At 43.5% G+C, this 18,528-nt stretch overlaps 1 protein-coding gene across 1 annotated transcript; it reads right to left on the bottom strand.

Moving 5' to 3' along the window:
- Window positions 1-5,999: 5,999 nt before the first annotated feature.
- On the bottom strand, window positions 6,000-16,128 carry riox2 (ribosomal oxygenase 2). Its single transcript, XM_080738165.1, has 12 exons — window positions 16,060-16,128; window positions 14,523-14,590; window positions 13,942-14,174; window positions 13,338-13,493; window positions 13,123-13,242; window positions 12,646-12,774; window positions 11,680-11,783; window positions 10,460-10,562; window positions 9,023-9,185; window positions 8,062-8,150; window positions 6,651-6,752; window positions 6,000-6,336 (listed from the first exon to the last, which is right to left on the bottom strand). Exons 2-12 carry the CDS (start codon window positions 14,581-14,583, stop codon window positions 6,181-6,183), a joined length of 1,416 nt encoding a protein of 471 aa, XP_080594291.1. The 5' UTR covers window positions 14,584-14,590; window positions 16,060-16,128; the 3' UTR covers window positions 6,000-6,180.
- Window positions 16,129-18,528: the final 2,400 nt, after the last annotated feature.

Genomic DNA, 18,528 nt, shown 5'->3' with positions numbered 1-18,528 from the left:
TCTAGCACCACCATGAGGTCGATTCTTGCAAAACACATTTTTGGACACTGCTCCTACAGATCTTGCCCTAAAATCACGCAAAGCGGTACACAATATCTCTAAAGTCATGTCATCAACATGGATCTGGTCCCATTTCCCATATTCCCTCCTGATTGGCTACCATTGCCTTCTAAAGTTTGTGTATGTGACCTGACAGTCGCTTATCTCCCGACTAGGGAGTCTTACTGGTAAAAATAATAAGTGTTATAACTTGATACTGTAGTAGATTACTCTGTCTATTTCACTTTTGTTTAGATCAACAATGCTGCAGGGGCTCCTTGGAACATAATTTGTCTCTCAAAAAAATAAATGTGTCCAGTCTAGCTTGATTTATTACTGGAGCATGTCAGTCACAATGTGAGACAGCGTCTTAATTTGTGGGATGCCTGAAAAGTCATGGAAATGTGGGAAATCTGGTCACCCTACCTGAGGAGGCTCTGGCTCCTCCATGGCTTCCTCCCAGACCAGACTGGAGCTCCTCTCCTGCTGTTCATACTCAGAGGAAAACTCCTCTTTATACTCTGCTGCTAGCAATGGGACATCTACAAAAGAGGAGAGATGAGAAGAGGTACAACTTTGAGATTATTATTTTTTTTAAATTGCATCCATTATATAATAATGAATGAGAAACTGAAAAAAGGGGGAAAAGTAGAGAAAGTGAAAAAAATATAACTTAAAGGGGCACTCCACCACTTTTCAACCTATCTTCATATAATAGGTCCTCACTAATGTTCATGATAAAATATCACAATTTTTTCTACTCAGTTTGGGTCTCATAGGAGAGCTGTGGGTGGGTCAAATCCTTCCTACCGGTGACATCATCAATGGGAAATGCAAGCTAATAGAAACTGCAGGCTTTCTATTCCTGAAAAAGTTGCAATGTTAAATTGGAAGCCATTGTTCTCTTGATAATAAAAATCTAGTTTTTCTTTTCAAAATTATTATTATTATTATTATTTTTTGTCAAACGATGATGTCACCGGTAGGAAGGATTTGACAGCTCTCCTATGAGACCCAGACTGAATAGAAAAAAATTGTGCTATTTTATTATGAACATTAGTGAGGACCTATTATATGAAGACAGGTTGAAAAGTGGTGAACTACTCCTTTAAGAATAAAAGTAAATAAACAAATAGAGCATTAAAATAATCTTACCCTACACACGCACGCACGCACACACACCATCCTTCCGCACACAAACACATCCAAATGTAATGCATGCAATGAGTGTATATGTCACGGTTTTTTTGCGTCTCAGAGAATTAGAGAAACGGAGCGCTTGCCGTGCCGCACAGGGCGGAACAAGCGGTCGCCACAACAACGTCCTCCAGGCGGAGCCACTCGATTGTCCACGACATTGCAAGCGGCGCGAAGGCCAGCGGACCTTGGTCCTGCTCTTCGCCCCCGAGCGCCGCAGGCGCGAGTGGCGAAGTGGCGAAGTTACGAAGCCGTGGTGAATGCAATCGTTATATTTATGCCCAGGCCGTAAGGCCTGGGCAAGCCCACGATAAACGCCCTGTCCAAGTGACTACAATGGAGCTAATGGCTAAGCTAGGCTAGGCTAGGCTAGGCTAGGCTAGGCTAGTAAATAAAGAAAGAGAGTCGCAAACGAGTGACGTCAGCGCCTTCACTATTGAATGGCTGCGTCGCCATCTGGTGGTGATTAGTGTGTGGTGAACTACAAAACGAGCGCTCTTACCACAGTCTCCCTGAGTTACCCAGTTACCCTGTAACATATACACACACACACACACACACGCACACGCACACACGCGCACACACACACACACACACACACACACACACACACACACACACCGCACGCTTGTCAGGATGGGTGGGTGGGGGGGTCCCCAGTTCAAATATGATTAAAACGTTAGAGAACTACTACTAGTGTAGTAGTAACCAGGGGCCAGTTGCACCACCAGAACTTACGTTCTGCCCTAAGTTAGGGAGTAAAGTCCTTACTAGAGGCTTAGTAACAACTAGTTAGTTTGTAACTAAATGAGTTACTAACAGGTGTTGCACCACGACTGCTTAAGGCATAACGTAACTAGTAATGCGTAGACTGTTCCTAAAGTAATGTATAGTCGCATAAAATGACATCATAGCTCCCGAATCCAATGAAAACGAACTGTTTCTAGTAAAGCTTGTCGTCTTTTGTCAACAGAGAGCTCTGTCTCGTCTCTCCACTGGCATGTACAAAGTCACTGTTATGCGTGCACAGTGCGAGCGCATCCCTGCGCACTGCCCTGCAAACGGATTGTATCACAAATTATATTGGCCTCATACATTTTTCCCCGTTGTGAAGTAACGCAGGGCATCGCATATTTGGAGACAGGGGAGAAGAGAGAGAGAGAGCGCACCGCTCAATTCGCTGTTGTGCTGTATGTGCAGTGGTTGAAAAGTACTCAAATGAATTAAAAAAGTATCAATCCTGCAATATAGAAATACTCTATTAATAGCAGACACATCGTGAGCTTGTAGATCGGCTATTTTCAAATGGCCGAAATGTATATTGGGCTTAATGTATGTTTTAAACAGATGGGTCGTTTCATTGTAGAATTAATTAAATAGCCGATATAATGCCGTCTGCCACGTTAGTAGTGTAGTTGCTCTACTCCCAGTCTCCCATAGAGATAGGTTACTTAGTAAAGACTTAGTGCTGCCCAAGGGGTGGTGTAAATATTTAGTTGTTACTTAGAGATACGTAAGAACAAATGTGTGTGGTGCAACACCTGACATTTTAGTAATGCGTAAGTCTTGACTTAGAAGCCATTTACGTTACAACTAGGCTACGTTATAACTTAGTAACAGCTGGTGCAACCCCGCCCAGGGGTGTGGCACAAAATTCTGGGCCCTGGGTACAAGGATTCACTTCAATTATTTTGTGCTTTAACTATTGAAAAATAGCAGATATACTTGTAGATCTGCTATTCTTTTTAAATCGTCTTTGAAAAAAAAGTATTTGAATATTTCAAATCCTTCTAAGGTTTTTTGAAAAACCTATGATTCTATGTCAGTGGTGCTCGAACTTTTTAATGTGAAGGATCCCCAAAATGGTATGTAGGCCTATCTCAGGACCCCCCCATCTCAAAATATTTAGTTCTGCGGTGGAGACCCCCCAGAAGCAAAATTTGAGTTACAAATGTTCGCTTAAAAATACATAGGCCTATATTCAAAGATTTGCACATATTTTCACAACTTTTCAAAAATAGCAGATCTACAAGCTCGAAGTGCACCCGTGCTGTGAGCTTGTAGATCTGCTATTTTTCAATAAGTATAACAAAATTAAGGCCCCTCCAACTTGGGCCCTAAACTCAGTCCCACTTTCCCCCTCCTTGTGACGCCCCTGGTAGTACCAACCTGCAGTGTGCAGCTGCAGTGTGGTGTGTTGTTGTTGTTTGGAGCAGACAGCAGGCTCCTCCAGCTCGGTCAGAATCCTCTCCAGGTCCATGAAGATGTGCTCGGCTACTGCACACAGCCGCTGCTCCACCACTGACTTCAGGGTCTGGAGCAGAGTCATGTCGGGAGCTGTTTAATGATCCTATTCTAAAGTGGAACTATAATGTAAAACTCTCTCCCTCCGTGGTGCCGTGGTGTTTTGTTTAGAATGAACGGACCGACTTCCCAGTCAACGACGTCCCCACGCATGCGTTCTCCAGGCAACGTTGTCAAGACTGAGGAGAACGTGTTGATGAGTTGATGTTTACCGCCCCCTGCTGGTTAATGTGTGTAGAGCCGCGTGTGTGGCCTACAGCTTCATTTGGTTTGTTTGATTGATTGATTGATTGATTGAAGATTGTATTAGAAGGTTGCATAGGAAAAGGTACAGTTTCATGACAGTACCAATCACCGGTACAAGGTCAACTAAAAGAAGATCCTAGTAAACACTGAAAAGACAGTCGGATAGAACACACTCAACACAGTAGCCTACTACTGTGTTCCTAAAGGGAGAACAGCATTCAAAAAGAAGAAAAAAATTTAAATGTAATTAAAAAAGAAAAGGAAGATATTTACAGTAGAAAATGGTAGGTAAGTTATGGATGGGCTTAGTCTATTACAAGTTTCGAGTAGCAGCCATCCGTAGGTGACTTCAGACCGATTTTGAAGGAGGTTAGGGATTTACACTCCTTTAGGGATTAGAACACATTTTTTGAGTCAAATATGGGTTGTGGAGCTGCCTCTGGTGTTGTAATTGTGGACATCTTTGACGTTTAGGAAGTATTTTGTTAGTTACATGGGTATCTTGGTGGTCAGGTGCAGGGCTCCAGACTAACTTTTTTCACCTACGTCCCGGGACCATCCCAAAATACAAATTGAACCGTCCCCAAATGAATGTAATCCGTCCCAAATAATAATAATAAAATAATAAATTATTGCAGGTCTATTAGTATTACCCTTATAATAATATTTATTATTATTGTTATTGTTATTATATTGTTGTTGTTGCTGGTGAAATTGGCTTGACAATCCTTTCTATTTTTATACTGTCATTTGTGGCTTCTAAAAATCTTACCTCAGCCAGTTTGCTGGTGTGATTGTCATACGGTAAACTAAAGAACCAATCATGCACGACTGTTGGAGGAATTACGGTAAAACTGGGTTTGTACTTTGTCCGTACGAACGCGTTGCGCGTTAATCTACAAGCCTACAACTAGACGCATCCTCAGGGCTTTGAGGGCTTTTAGATCGTCTATATGCTCACCGCACCGCACAACACCGTCGTACTGAAAGAAGTATAACCAGTGCCATGCTTGATCGAGTGGAGACGCGTGCAGTCTGCTTTTTGGGTCCGTTGCATGGCTGGTTAAACCGATCCGTTCAAAGTGCTACTGACAAGAAATAGCAAAAGAAAACAAGATATTTCCTTCATAAGCAATATTTATTAAATGACACCCTTGATTGATATTCATAAGGCGAGGAACCCCCATGTGAGTTCCATTCTGGTCAAATCGTCACAGTGCTGATAGTGTGCATGTTGGCTCACTGGAAACACTCTGCTGCATGTGTACGATTGTACAAACGGAACCAAATGGACCCGTAAGGCATTTGGTTCCATTTGTATACTCTCAGAGTTATGGGGGTCCTTAGATAACACACACATTAAGGAAGAAAGAAAGAGGCCCAATTTCTTTCCAGTATGGCTACTGTGCATAGATCATAGGCCTATAGACCAATTATTTGTTTACTGACAGGTGACTGTTTCATGTAATCAATTCCCAACAGACCGCCAAAGCTGTTGTTTTGGGGAGCGCTGGTTTCAGTTCATTGTGTGTTGGATAGTGAGGCGAGCCTAGCTCTGGTCGCATTAGTGGAGTTCTCCAGATGGAGACTCCATTTTTTCTAGTTTTTCACTATGTGTCGCCATCACGGTGCCAACTCACTACTGCTGCGCAGGTCAGAGGACCACATTAACAGAGCATTAGTCTCTCGTTGGGTGTTATTCAGCTCTGCGACGTTGGAAGCGCTGTTTCGTAAAAACAGTCTTCAACCAGGAAGAGTGTCTCCCTGGGTTCTAGTGACAGCGACAGGAGGTGGGGTTGGAAGGACAACTATTTCGACAACTATAATCGCTATTATTGTTTACACACCAACAGAAACCAACGATTATATAATTATTTCAAGAGCGAGAGACCACAGTAAAAGTCATAAGCATTCTTCCTTCATACTGGAAGAAAAACAGCATCTGAAAGTTTGATGGGATGCATTTTTTACAGGTGAGTGCTGTGGCCACTTGGGGTTCATTTGGTGCCGGCCACATCCTGGTTCTTATCAGTGTGAAGTTGTCCGATAAGGCAGTGGTTCTCAAAGTGGATTCCAGGGACTCTGTGGGTTCCTTTATGGGGTCTAAATTGACCCATACAAGTCTGTAACTCTGACAGTGTACAAATGGAACCAAATGAACCCATTAGGGTTAATTTGGTTCCATTTGTACACTGACAGAGTTAAGGGGAGACCTTGAAATTTGAAAGTTTGAGAAACATTGTGATAAGGGGTATCTTGCTCTTGCTATCTCTGGGAACCCACTTTACACTGTAAAATATTCAGTGTTTATTTAACTCCGAGAGTATACACTCTCAAGAGTTGCAGACCCGTTAAGGGTCCCTCTGAGACCCCTGATGGTCAGAAGCAGCGTGACTAGCAGACCTCCAGCAGACACTCAGTCCAGAGGGACAGCGCCAGGTTGAGCTTGTCCTGGTCAGACTGCAGTTCCAGTGTGGCCACAGGGAGGCGCTCTTCTGCCTCGTGGAGCTGTCTGATGGCCTGCAGGTGTGACAGAGGGAAGCGCAGGCCCTGAGGAAGAACACGGTTAAAATGACTTTAGTTAGGATACATACCGTTGACAATGTCATTTAGGAGTGCAGGGGATAAAAAAACTTTATTTACAGGGGTGACCTGAGCAATTCCTTTTTTAGAACCACTGCTCATTCATATAGATAGGCGCTCGACAAAGCCTGATGCACTGCAGTGGATACGAACGGGCAGCGGGCTACTTTTTACCACCACCCGAGCACCTTGAGCTTTAACTTTCTAACACAAAAAACAAAGGTTAACATTTCGAGGCTGATCTTGAAGCTACGAACGGCGTACGTTAGGTAGCTTCTTACCTGAGAGACCGAGTCATCCTGTACGCCATCACCCATCATGTGACCCTCCCTGAGGTTCCTCAATGAATGCAGTACGTACACCACCAGCACTGTGGCCTCATCCTACACACACACATAAACATTTAACCCATTAGAACAGGGGTCTTCTGCGTTTTCAGGCCAAGGACCCTTTAGTTGAGAGAGAAGAGATGAAGCAAGGACCTCCACAACATGTTCATAGATTCCATATAGTTTCACTGTTTGACAGCACAATCATCAGTGTATTTTGGATTCATGTCAATTTATGTTCTCAGATATTATATATTATATACCAGTAAGACTCCCTAATCGGGAGATAAGCGACCGTAGGTCGCTTATCGGCATTTTATGTGAGCTGCAGTGGAGGGGGTCCTCCACTGGGGGCGTCACCACTTTTGCATCCGTTCTGGAGCACGAGGAGTGGGTGGTCCCCGGGAATTCCCCGTGAGCAGCCCCGTTGGGGTGGTCATTTGGTCATTTTTGCACATTTGGTCATTTTTTACACTTGGGGGTCCCCCAGGGAGCTGGGGGGCCCGGGGGTCCTTGGAGGTTGTAGTTTGGCAGGCAAGGAGTGTGTGTGCAAAATGTGGCATGGATCGGGTCAACGGTTGCGGAGATATGAGCAGGGAAAAAGTGTGACGTGTGACCACATTTGGTCATTTTTTACATCTGGGGGTCCCCCAGGGACTGGGGCTCCGGGGGTCCTTGGAGGTTGTAGTTTGGCAGTCAAGGAGTGTGTGTGCAAAATTTGGCATGGATGGGGGCAACGGTTGTGGAGATATGAGCAGGGCAAAAGTGTGACGGACGGACGGACGGACGGACGGACGGACGGACTGACTCACTCACTCACCCACGGACAGCCTGTGGAGGTTTTGGTAGTAAATGCGACCTACGGTCGCAATAACCACAGTCTATACTTAAACTTGACCTTTCACTCTGTACTTAGTCTGCTCTTTTTCCCCTTTACACCAGACCTATTTGCCGAAAATAACAGATCTACAAGCTCACAACGCCTTGCAGCGCCAGGCTTGTTAGCTTGTAGATGTGTTATGTTTAGCTAAAGTTCTCAGAATATGGACGCTAGGGTTCAAATGGTTAAGGAGAGTCAAGTTTACACAAAGATTTGGAGGACGCCCTGTAGTAGCTTTGAGGACCCCCTTGGTGTCCCGGACGCCCTGTTGAAGACCCTTGCATTAGAAGATATACAAGCTCACAGCACAGCACCGAGTGCGTCGCTGCAAGCTTGTAGATAAACAATCTTTTGAAAAATTGTGCAAGTCTTTGAATATTTTTGACCCAATTCTATAATGTCTTCTAAATCCTTTTAAGGATATGTTCCTATATCAGTGTATCTCAAACTTTTTCATGAATGCATGGTAACATTTGTACTCACTGTTCTGTCTTGGCTGGGTTCTACCGAAATAACCATGTGATCTTTGAACCTCAAACGCACACTGTCCGCCAGTGCAGGAATCTTCCCACCTACAGTACACACACACACACACACACACACACACACACACACACACACACACACACACACACACACACACACACACACACACACACACACACACACACACACACACACACACACACACACACACACGCGCAAGCAACGCACACCCATAATGTGGAATTAGTAATAGACAGGCTTTAACATCTGCTTTTATATGAAAAGTTTTAGACTTTTTAGGATTTTATATTTGACCACTTTATAATAACCAAAGATAGCCCATCTACAATAGCCTTGTTGGATAGGCTATTTTCACTGCCCAAGACTTCAACAGAATCCAAATGACAGAAATCAGTCACCGGCAATTGAGAACTTTAATCCATATGTACCGCACATGGGTGATAAGATGTCATATGTCATATGTATGTGGCGGAGAGAGTCGCAGCCCCAGCCTGAAGCCTCAAAAGTCTAGTATCTGCCCTCGTTCCATAGGGATATCCCTTTGGAGTAATGGTTAAGATATTGGACTTTCATGCGGGAGACCCAGGTTCGAAGCCGGGTGGGGAGGTTCGGATCACCTCCGTTACATTGGTGCCGTGACCCGGCTCCGGGCTTCCCCGTAGGAGGAGGTCAAAGGGGGGTGAGTGTGGCGGAGAGAGTCACAGCCCCAGCCTGAAGCCTCAAAAGTCTAGTATCTGCCCTTGTTCCATAGGGATATCCCTTATGGTTAAGATATTGGACTTTCACGCGGGAGACACAGGTTCGAAGCCGGGTGGGGAGGTTCGGATCACCTCCGTTACATGTACATGGGGTGATATGCTGTCATTACATACGTACAGTACATGGGGTGATATGATGTCATATACGAACATGGGGTGATATGATGGCATATACGTACATGGAGTGATGTCAGTGTCGTTATACGGAGGCAGTCTGTTGGTGACAAAGTCTCTCTTCATGTCGTTGGACCTCAGCTCCTGTTGTCCTGCGTCCAGCTCATCTGCTGCGCGTCTGAGGAAGGACGACAGGGACCTGCGAGTGTCACCACTGTCACCCCTGCTCTGCACGCATGCACACACACACACACGCACACACACACACACACACACACACACACACACACACACACACACACACACACACACACACACACACACACACACACACACACACACACACACACACACACACACAACAAACACATACAAATTATCTAGATGGCATTTATGTTTTTTCAGACTCCCCCAAATCGTACGGGAGCAGGTGGTAACCCCCTCAAGGACCCCTGGGGGTCCACTTTGAGAATCAGTGTTGTAGGGATGGGACGATATGAAAATGTCATGTCACGATTACTGTGACCAAAGAATCGATATTATCGCAACAATCAAAATATCCCCAAAATCCATTATCCTGAGGCGGAACATTAACCAAAAAATAGCCGATCTACAAGCTTGTAGATCTGCTATTCTTTGGCAAAGAGAGTAATTTCGTCGAGTAAAAAAAGAAAAAGACTATCAATTACGTTATTTCCTGGTCCGTTTTACCAATTATAGAGAGTTTAAATGGTACCGAATATGCAGCTCGGCCAATAAAAGGGTGAATTGGTCCCAGTGCATGACGGAGGATACATATTTTTTTAAATCCTATAATTTTAACCCATTTTTCACCCAGTGCCAATTGCCTAAGCTGTAATCCTGGGCTCTGCTCTCCCTCTGCCAACCTGGGGAGAGCCCTGAACTGAGCTCATGCTTCCTTCAGTGCATGAGGAGTGAGCAGGCCACTTCTTATCACCTGACAGGGGGGAGCTTCGCCGGTTGGACGTAGTGCGTGGAAGGAAAACGTTATCCCAACCAGTTCCTTTCCCCTCCATCAGGCGCCCTGGCTGGCCAGGGGGAGGCAGTTTAGAGAACACGATTACTGCATGTTTTTGTGAGGGTACCTACCCTAGGAGACAGTGGGAGAACATGCAAACTCCACACAGAAAGGCCCTTTCGCCAACCCCACCTAGGGTGGGAGGATAATTTTACGATACATTTAAATCTCCACAATGCCATCCCTACAGTGTTATGGGGCTGTTAAGTATGACATCATTTTGTAGGCAGAGGAGAATTTCTGCCCCCAGTTTCCGTGAATCTTTTTACTATTTTTACTATTTACACATTTTTCTTCTCTTTGTTGTTGAAAGGAAAGTGTTAGAATTATACTTTAGTCGTTATTTTTGTCTCGGATCTGTTGAAAATAGCGAGGGACAGAAAATGCTCTGGGGGCAGATTCTCCTCTGCCTACAAAATGATGTCACGGCTTAAAAGCCCCATAAGCCAACCCTGTTCCTCACCAGTAGGTGTCTGGGGGGCATGCCCTGCCGCATGCTGATCTCCCTCTGCATCATGTCAAACATCAGGGTGGGAAACACATCCAACAGTAGATCACCCCAACACCTGAGAGAGAGAGAGAGAGAGAGAGAGAGAGAGAGAGAGAGAGAGAGAGAGGATCACAGACAAGCACAAAGGTGGTAGAGAAAAAATTACAATAACACTGCAACATTTTGGATTTGAACAATAAAAAACACATTTTATTTATGTATTCATTATTGTTATATTTTTCATTGCATTCATTATGTTGGCGCTAAACTTTACAAGAAATAGAAACATGCCACCTTCTGACTGTGGTTCCTGTACTCTTTATTCATGGGAATTACAGTATACTCTTCACTGAGTCAAGTGCGACGCCGAGTGGCTAATTTGGTTATTACCGGTCTAGTATTATCAATCGGTTTTATTTTAGTATGTATTTATGATGCCTTGCTCACTTCAAATGTCAGGCCACTTTAACACTTGAGCTGCCACAGTTTTGCCATAACGACAGGGTTCCCACACATTTTTACCAATTAATTTCCAAAACTTTTCCAAAACTTTTCCAGAATATTTAAGCAAATTTCCAGGACTATATAACAATAATTCAGCTCAATAACGAGTCGTTTACTCATATGCGCAATTCCCAAAGACAGGCAGTGTATGCCAGTGGTTCTCAACCTTTTCACCTCCCGAAATAATCATATTTGAACTGGGGACCCCCCACCCTGACGAGCACTAAGAGTAGAGGAATTTTGTATAACACGGTTTTATTGTGAAAATAGCAGATCTACATGCTTGCATTGCGAGGCGTTGTGAGCATGTAGATCTGCTATTTTCACAATTTCTGCCTCTAATATTTGACAATTTGGCCAATGTTTAATTTGTCATTTCAGAGGTATTAACAAAATCAATAACCAAAGACAATGCATAGCTATTTTTTCCAGGACCTTCCAGGACCCTTGATCAATTCCAAAACTTTTCCAGTACTGGAAAAATATTGTTCTAATTTCAAAATATTTCCAGGAATTTCATGACCGTGGGAACCCTGCATGCATCTTTCCCATTGTTTTTATCAGATTTTCGGTGGCGGCGTGCACACGTTGTGTGCGCGGCCCCCGTTCACGGGCGTTCAACATCTTGTCTTTCACACGGAGAAGTTAAGAAGCCCAAATGTTAAGTGGAAGAGGAATAGTTGACGTACATGTTCTGGTAGGTGCTGAGGGTGAGGTGGGTGGAATGCTCCACTCCCAGCGGAGTGTCTGCCTGATGAATGGTTCCTCTGGGGAAGTACAGCAGGTCTCCTGCCTGTTAACATAAACATAACAATAACCATAACATAACGTAGTTATTCAGCTTGTTTGAATGCTTGATTCTGATTGGTCAATCGCTGAATTCAGATGTGTGTTATTTCTGGATAATGACTGCTCCGCTCAATAACAATGCCTTAGAGCACCTGGCTGCACTGCTTGGATTTTATGCTGTATCCAACATGACAGCCATGTAAACAAACACACAAAGTCATTTACAGCTAAACATTACTCTCAAGAATACTTTCTATTTCAGGGTTCCCCAATTAGTTTTCCCCAAGGGCCGAATTATGTCTAGGGTACCAAGCCGAGGGCCACAACATTGCAGGCGGCGACGGTGGCGTTCCCACTACTCCAGCGACAGTTCAGATATCGTCGTTGTCGGGTGAAAATCTCGTATGTCCAAAACCGTTTGTCTATCATTTATCATTTTAAAAATGATTTAAACTAGTGAAAACAGCCGATCTACAAGCACACAACGCCTCGCGATGCGAGGCGTGCTGAGGTGTGCTTGTAGATCTGCTGTTTTCACAACTTTTGTGCGACAGCCTTTTATGATGAAGCAGGGCTTTACTTTGCGAAAGAACATACACATTTGGAGATACAAGGTTTCCACCCGATAACGGCGATATACTAGTGTTGTTGCTGCTCTTATACCACCATTATTACTGGGGTTGGTGGGGACCAGACAGTAGCCCCCCGCGGGCCGCAAATGGCCTGCGGGCCGCCTATTGGTGAACCCTGTTCTATTTGATCAACACTTCCTGTTGTGTCCATGTTGCGCTGGAGGACAGCCAGCGCAACACTTATGGAATAGTTGCATTACCGTAAGAAATACTAATAAGTTTTGTTGTTCTTACTTTGAGGATGATGTCGTGGGAGGGGCTGCCGATGCGCTCCTCGGGCTCCAGGCTGTACTCCCTGGCCAGGGGAACCGTGGGAGGATACAGACGCCAGTGTTTCTGACCCTCCAGCTGCAGAATGAACACCTACAACACACACATTTACAACACATCACTTTAGAGACAAAAGCCCATGACATGGCCAAACATCCTCTAGAGAATGGAATACAACCACCAACCACAAATTGTCATCTCAATGGTGTCACACACAATGTGAAAACAAAGATGATAGTTAAATATATGTTTAAAAAAACATATTATTCAAATATTCAAAATATTTCCACACATTTATAAACATTTTCAAAGATATGTGTCCCGCAGGTTGTATATCTGCTATTTTTGAATAATAAGTATAAAATATTGTTCGAGTGTTTAAAGTTATTGTTATGCTACATAAACTAATTGTGCTGGTGACCCCCTGAACAATAATGGTACCTCTACGTCGTCGTAGTGGGAGGGCAGCCCCTGGGACTCCTGGGGCGTGATGTAGACGTTGGATCCCACCAGAGAACCGAAAAAACACTCCAACTTCTCCTGAATCCTCCACAGCTCATCCTGAGAAAGACATGGAGACAGTGCTAGTCTAAGACCATCGTTTGTCAAGTTATTAACACTTTCTTTCGCAAAACACTGGCAACGCTGGTTCTCACCTTGAATCTTTGTGGCTGGTGGAACTGGATGGTGGCTTTCTTCTGAACAAAGTCCCTGTTGAGGACGTTGTATTTGACTCTGCCCTCCTTGTTCAGGCTCTTTTTCTTGCCCTGCACACAGCGGCACACGTTCAGGTCCCTGGCGTATTCCAGGCCCTGAGAAAAAGAGAGTAAAAGAGAGTAAAAGCAAAAACATAGTTATAATATTAAAAGAACAGTAACAACACTATAATAACAATGTCATGTAATATGGCCCTCAAATGTGAAATATAGTGGCCATGGCATTGGTCCGACATTTCATTGTTCCTACATCCCATTAGTCTGAATCTGGTGAATGTTAACCTGGTGAAAATACTATGCCTAAACCTAAACCTAACCCTGACCTCAGAAAAACTATGCCTAAACCTAACCCAAACGCTAACCCTAACCTCAGTAAAACTATGCCTAAACTAACCCTAAAACCTAACCCTAACCAAATTAGCACTAATGAGATGTAGGACTTATGGGCAGTACCCGGTCCTCATCGTCGTCAAAATTGCCCACCCCTGGTCTGTAGAATAACTGCTAAAAATGAAAATAACTGATAGTTGGCACAGGCCTCTACCTGGGAACACAGGCCCTTCAGGTCGGCCAGTTGGAACAGGCTCTGGTAGCAGGAGGCTGTGGAGGGATCAGACCTCTGCAGGTGCAGGGGCTTCTTCTCCCAGTGCTCCTGGAAGAACGTGTCGGGCTCCATGGGGGCGATGAGGCTTCGGAACAGGCTGCCAGGCGAGTCGAAGCACAGAGGAGGAGGAGAGGAGCCTCTTCTCTGCTTGGCTTCAACACCTGCGTCTAGGGCTGCCACCATCATTAAGACATTTTACCAATTATTGTCACTCAAATAATTGAGATTAACGATTCAATTCTGTTTTTGTCGTTTACAATTACATTTCTGTTTGGCTTGTAGGCTTTGAAGTTGCACCTGGCAGTTATATTACAGATAACCTAATATACAAAGAAATGACTGACATATTTGACAACTTTAGAATTAAAAGAAGGACATTGATAGTGGAAATAGCCGATCTACAAGCTCACAACTGTAATTGCGATTATGTCAAATAATTGCGATTATATCAAATAATTGCGATTATATCAAATAATTGCGATTAGACGATTATTATTATGTAATAATTGTGACAGGCCTACCTGCATCCTCCACCTCCTCCTCGCCGGGGCGTTTGGCGGCAGCTTTTCCTTCCTTTGACATTTTTAATCTGGGAAAAAAAGAATCAGAGAATAGTGCAGGTGGTGAGCTGGCGGGGCCTGTTTCACAAAAGCAGAATTAAATATGCCAGGATTTAAGCCAAAATCCAGGTTTGGCAAAGCCAGCTCCGTACAGCCTGGTTTGTTCCGTTCCACTAAGGCCTAGCCAGGCTGAGAAGGAGCGACTTTGTCGAGCGAGGATCGTAAAGGCAGGCTGAATGCGCGCTCGCGTATAAAACGTCCATGAGGTCGGATCGTAGATTCCTTGATCGTGACCAATCATGGAACCAAAGGGAGTGTGTCGATATTGCAACATAACATTTGACGTTCCATTTGTTCGACGTGGGTGAATGTTAACCTGGTGAAATGCTAACCTGCTGATGCTGGTGAATGCTAAAACTATGCCTAAACCTAACCCTAAAACCTAACCCTAACCCTTAGTCGAAATAGCTAGAATTGCCCGGAAACAAAGACCAGAGCGGCGTTCTTCCGCAACACATAAAATTGTATAGCAGATTAAACTTTGTAATAGATTTCATAGAAAGCTTCTCAGACTTGAAATTACGGTCATCATCTGTGTTTGTCGTTTCACGTTTCCTTCGTTTACACATTAGCTTTTCTACTGACATGACGGATTGGATTGGTGTTAATGTGCATCTTCAGATATGAACCACTTCCGCTCTACATCAAACCTCTAAGAAGATAATAGACGATCTACAAGCTTGTTACGTCTTCTGTGCAGGTACATAAGAGTAAAACTTGTTTGGCTTCCTTCAGACAATGCAAAAAAATAATAATAATCTAAAAAGATTTTGGGGAAAGAAAGCGAGTGAATAAAAGAGCATCCTCAATTGTACATATGTGCATACACCAACAGCATTTTTTTTCCCCAGTTAGTTGCTACTGTAATTAACTTTTTTGTAAACAACTTCACAGCATGTTCTATGTGCAACAGGTTAGTATATTCAACTTCACAGTATCTATTTATTTATTTTAGTGCAATATAGAACAATATTCCATTTCATTTTATCTCATGTAATCAGATATTTCCTCCAAAATAATAGGAGCTGCTGCATGGGACTCAACCTTAGTAAATACAGTCGGATTGAGGCCAGGGTTAAATATCAATCCATAAAAACATGAATCTAAATTGCATCACTCACTATAGCAGCTTCTTCCATAGCAGTATTTTTACACTGTTTCTTTTTTAACAGGACAGTTTAGATTAATAAGATTGCCTCTCATAACAGAAACCAAAGCATGATCACACTCTCTGACATGCAACTTAAACCTCAAAAACCTAGCTTATTCTAGCTCCTTTCGGAACCACTCACTGGAGTAAGGAGCTATAAGCTTATTCCATAAATAGGACAGTTTAGATTAAGAATGGCTCTCATAAATTACATGCAGTTGAGTTTAAACCTTCTCAACAACTTTAAACGTCTAAAAAACGTTTCTATTTCAAACAGAACAAACTCACCAGTCTTATTTATTCATAGAGTTATAATAAATAGCTCTTATTTCCACACAAACATCTGCTTCCTTCACACCCACGTGAGTGTGAGTTGTGTCCTCTACCTTAATCAGTCCGACAGGAAACGTGTGGCGATCAAAGTGACAGCAACGAGAACGCCTTTCCACGTCTTCAAAACATCATGTAAAGACTTTACTACCTTGTGTTAAGCCGTCAAATTAAAGTGAGGACACGGGTGGTACAATTAACTTATCATAGTTTGTTAAAATAAATAGTGAATGTAATATAAAGTAAACACACGTACACAGACAACATTCACTGTAACACCGGGAGAAATAAATAAATGGTCGGATGTAATGACCTAAACGGGACACTAGATGGTAGTATGGTCTTTCTTTCTAACTAGTACTCAGTAGTGGAAAACAATTATTATCACCATAAAATCGTGATCTATTATTTGTCGCCGATGTCCTAGTATGTGGCCATTATTTAGATCTTCACATAATAATAACAATAATAATAGACTACTGCTAATGTATGTAGGTTATAAACTGTCCATTTGTAACTGTACAAGCTGTAAAATTGACCTGTAGGATTACTGGATTTGGGCAATGGATGTTTATATTTGCATAATTGAGTGTGTAAGATATGGCTACGGTACAGACAGACAGTATATTGATGACCACAACTGTACAGTAGGCCTACACAGAGACGTGCAGAGAATATTAGGGCAGGGGCTGAAATCAACTCTGTTACACACAGACACACACTTTTTTACTTTTTTATTTTATTTTTATTTATTTTTTTAGGTACCAGTAAGATTGGGACCGGAGCGCTTGTTTTACTTCACCTTATGGGCAGTCCCTGGAAGAAGCCTATGTCATTGGGGAGCTGCTCAGTGGTAGAGCATTTGACTGCATTAGTCCCACGCTGGTGAATGCTAACCTGGTGAATGCTACTATGCCTAATCCTAACCCTAACCTAACCCCCGTAAAACTATGCTTTAACCTAACCCTAATCCTAACCCAAACTTCAGTAAAACTATGCCTAAACCTAAACTGGTGAATGCTAACCAGGTGAATGTCAACCTGGTGAATGATAACCCTAACTTCAGTACAGCTCCTTTCAGAACCACTCACTCCACGGGTATGCCGCTCCGAGATGTGGTTCCTAGTCCCTCCATGCCCAAATGAGGCGTCGCCGGGGGTAGTTCACCAACTTCACCAGGTTTTCAACCGCTCTTAACGTCACCAAGCGTTGTATCCAAAAAGAAATGGTCCTATACCCGTCTCTTGCATCTCTACTTTTTTAGCGGCGGGGGTAATCCAAGCGATTTGTTGAAGCAATACTTTAAAAACGCTCACTTTGTCAGCCCGGTCTGTGTTTTTTGTCAGCCTGTTGCCATTTCTTGCGGGGAAATCTCGCGACACGTTCCCATTTCTCGCTTGAGATTAATGGCGAGTCACGTGGTTGCTTCCGTAACATTTCACTGGGAAAACACAGACCGGGCTGACAAAGTGAGCGTTTTTAAAGTATTGTTTCAACACAACGCTTGTTTACCCTTTCCGCTAAAAAAGTAAAGATGCAAGAGACGGGTACAGGACCATTGCTTTTTGGATACAACGCTTGGTGACGGTAAGAGCTGTTGAAAACCTGGCGAAGTTGGCGAACTACCCCCGGCGACGCCTCATTTGGGCATGGAGTGACTAGGAACCACATCTCGGAGCGGCATACCCGTGGAGTGAGTGGTTCCGAAAGGAGCTAACTTCAGTAAAACTATTGCGCTACTGCGCAACAGCGGGAAATGAGGAAATGCTCTGAGATTCCGGGACAATCTGGAGTAAAAACACTTTGGGTCGGTAGAGAACAGTTTGGTCAATGTGGTGAGCACCTTATTACTGTAGGTATTGCATTTGTGCATGTTTGGAGCAGCTAGAGGACAAAAGGGCTCAACCAGCAGTGATTCCCCGCTCCTCTTTATAACTCTTCAAAATAAAAGTACTCTACAAGAGTTGTAATTTATGGCGAGGCCCGAGGGAGATACTAGACGTTTGAGGCCATCAGGCTGATGTTGGAATTGAATAGGTAAATTATCTCCAAATATGGGGTTCCATGCATCTGAACATGGTCTGACCCTCAATGGTCCATAACCGGAAACATTCTTTACAGCCCCCATAATCTTGAGGAGATTCCTTGCTGTTATTGACAATATATGATCCTCAATGTACTGCATGTTAGGATGTAGTCAATCTGGTGCCGTGTTGCTTGATTGATTGATTGAAAATAGTATTAGACAAAAATGGAGAACAGTACAAGTATAGTCAATACAATAAAAAAAGTAGTACAGTACAAGTACAGTTGAACCCCCTGCCTAAAGGGAACATTCCAAATAAGTTCTTGTATGGTCTTTTTTACGTTGGAAGTCCTTGGTATTCAATTCATGGACATAACAAATAGCAAGCAGAGAAAACATTC

The sequence above is a fragment of the Nannobrachium achirus genome (genome assembly GCF_963921795.1).
Source record: "Nannobrachium achirus genome assembly, chromosome: 12".
NCBI classification, from domain to species: domain Eukaryota; kingdom Metazoa; phylum Chordata; class Actinopteri; order Myctophiformes; family Myctophidae; genus Nannobrachium; species Nannobrachium achirus.
The sequence above is the reverse complement of the archived record's forward strand: the minus strand, read 5'-3'. Positions and strand labels throughout refer to the sequence as shown.

Coding starts and splice junctions, on each gene's coding strand:
- riox2 (XM_080738165.1), bottom strand. CDS start 14,583: ATGTCAAAGGAAGGAAAAGCTGCCGCCAAACGCCCCGGCGAGGAGGAG. Junction 10,563..11,679: donor CTCAGCACCTACCAGAACAT/GTACGTCAACTA, acceptor TCTCTCTCTCAG/GTGTTGGGGTGATCTACTGT. Junction 8,151..9,022: donor CGACACTGACATCACTCCAT/GTACGTATATGC, acceptor TGTGTACTGTAG/GTGGGAAGATTCCTGCACTG.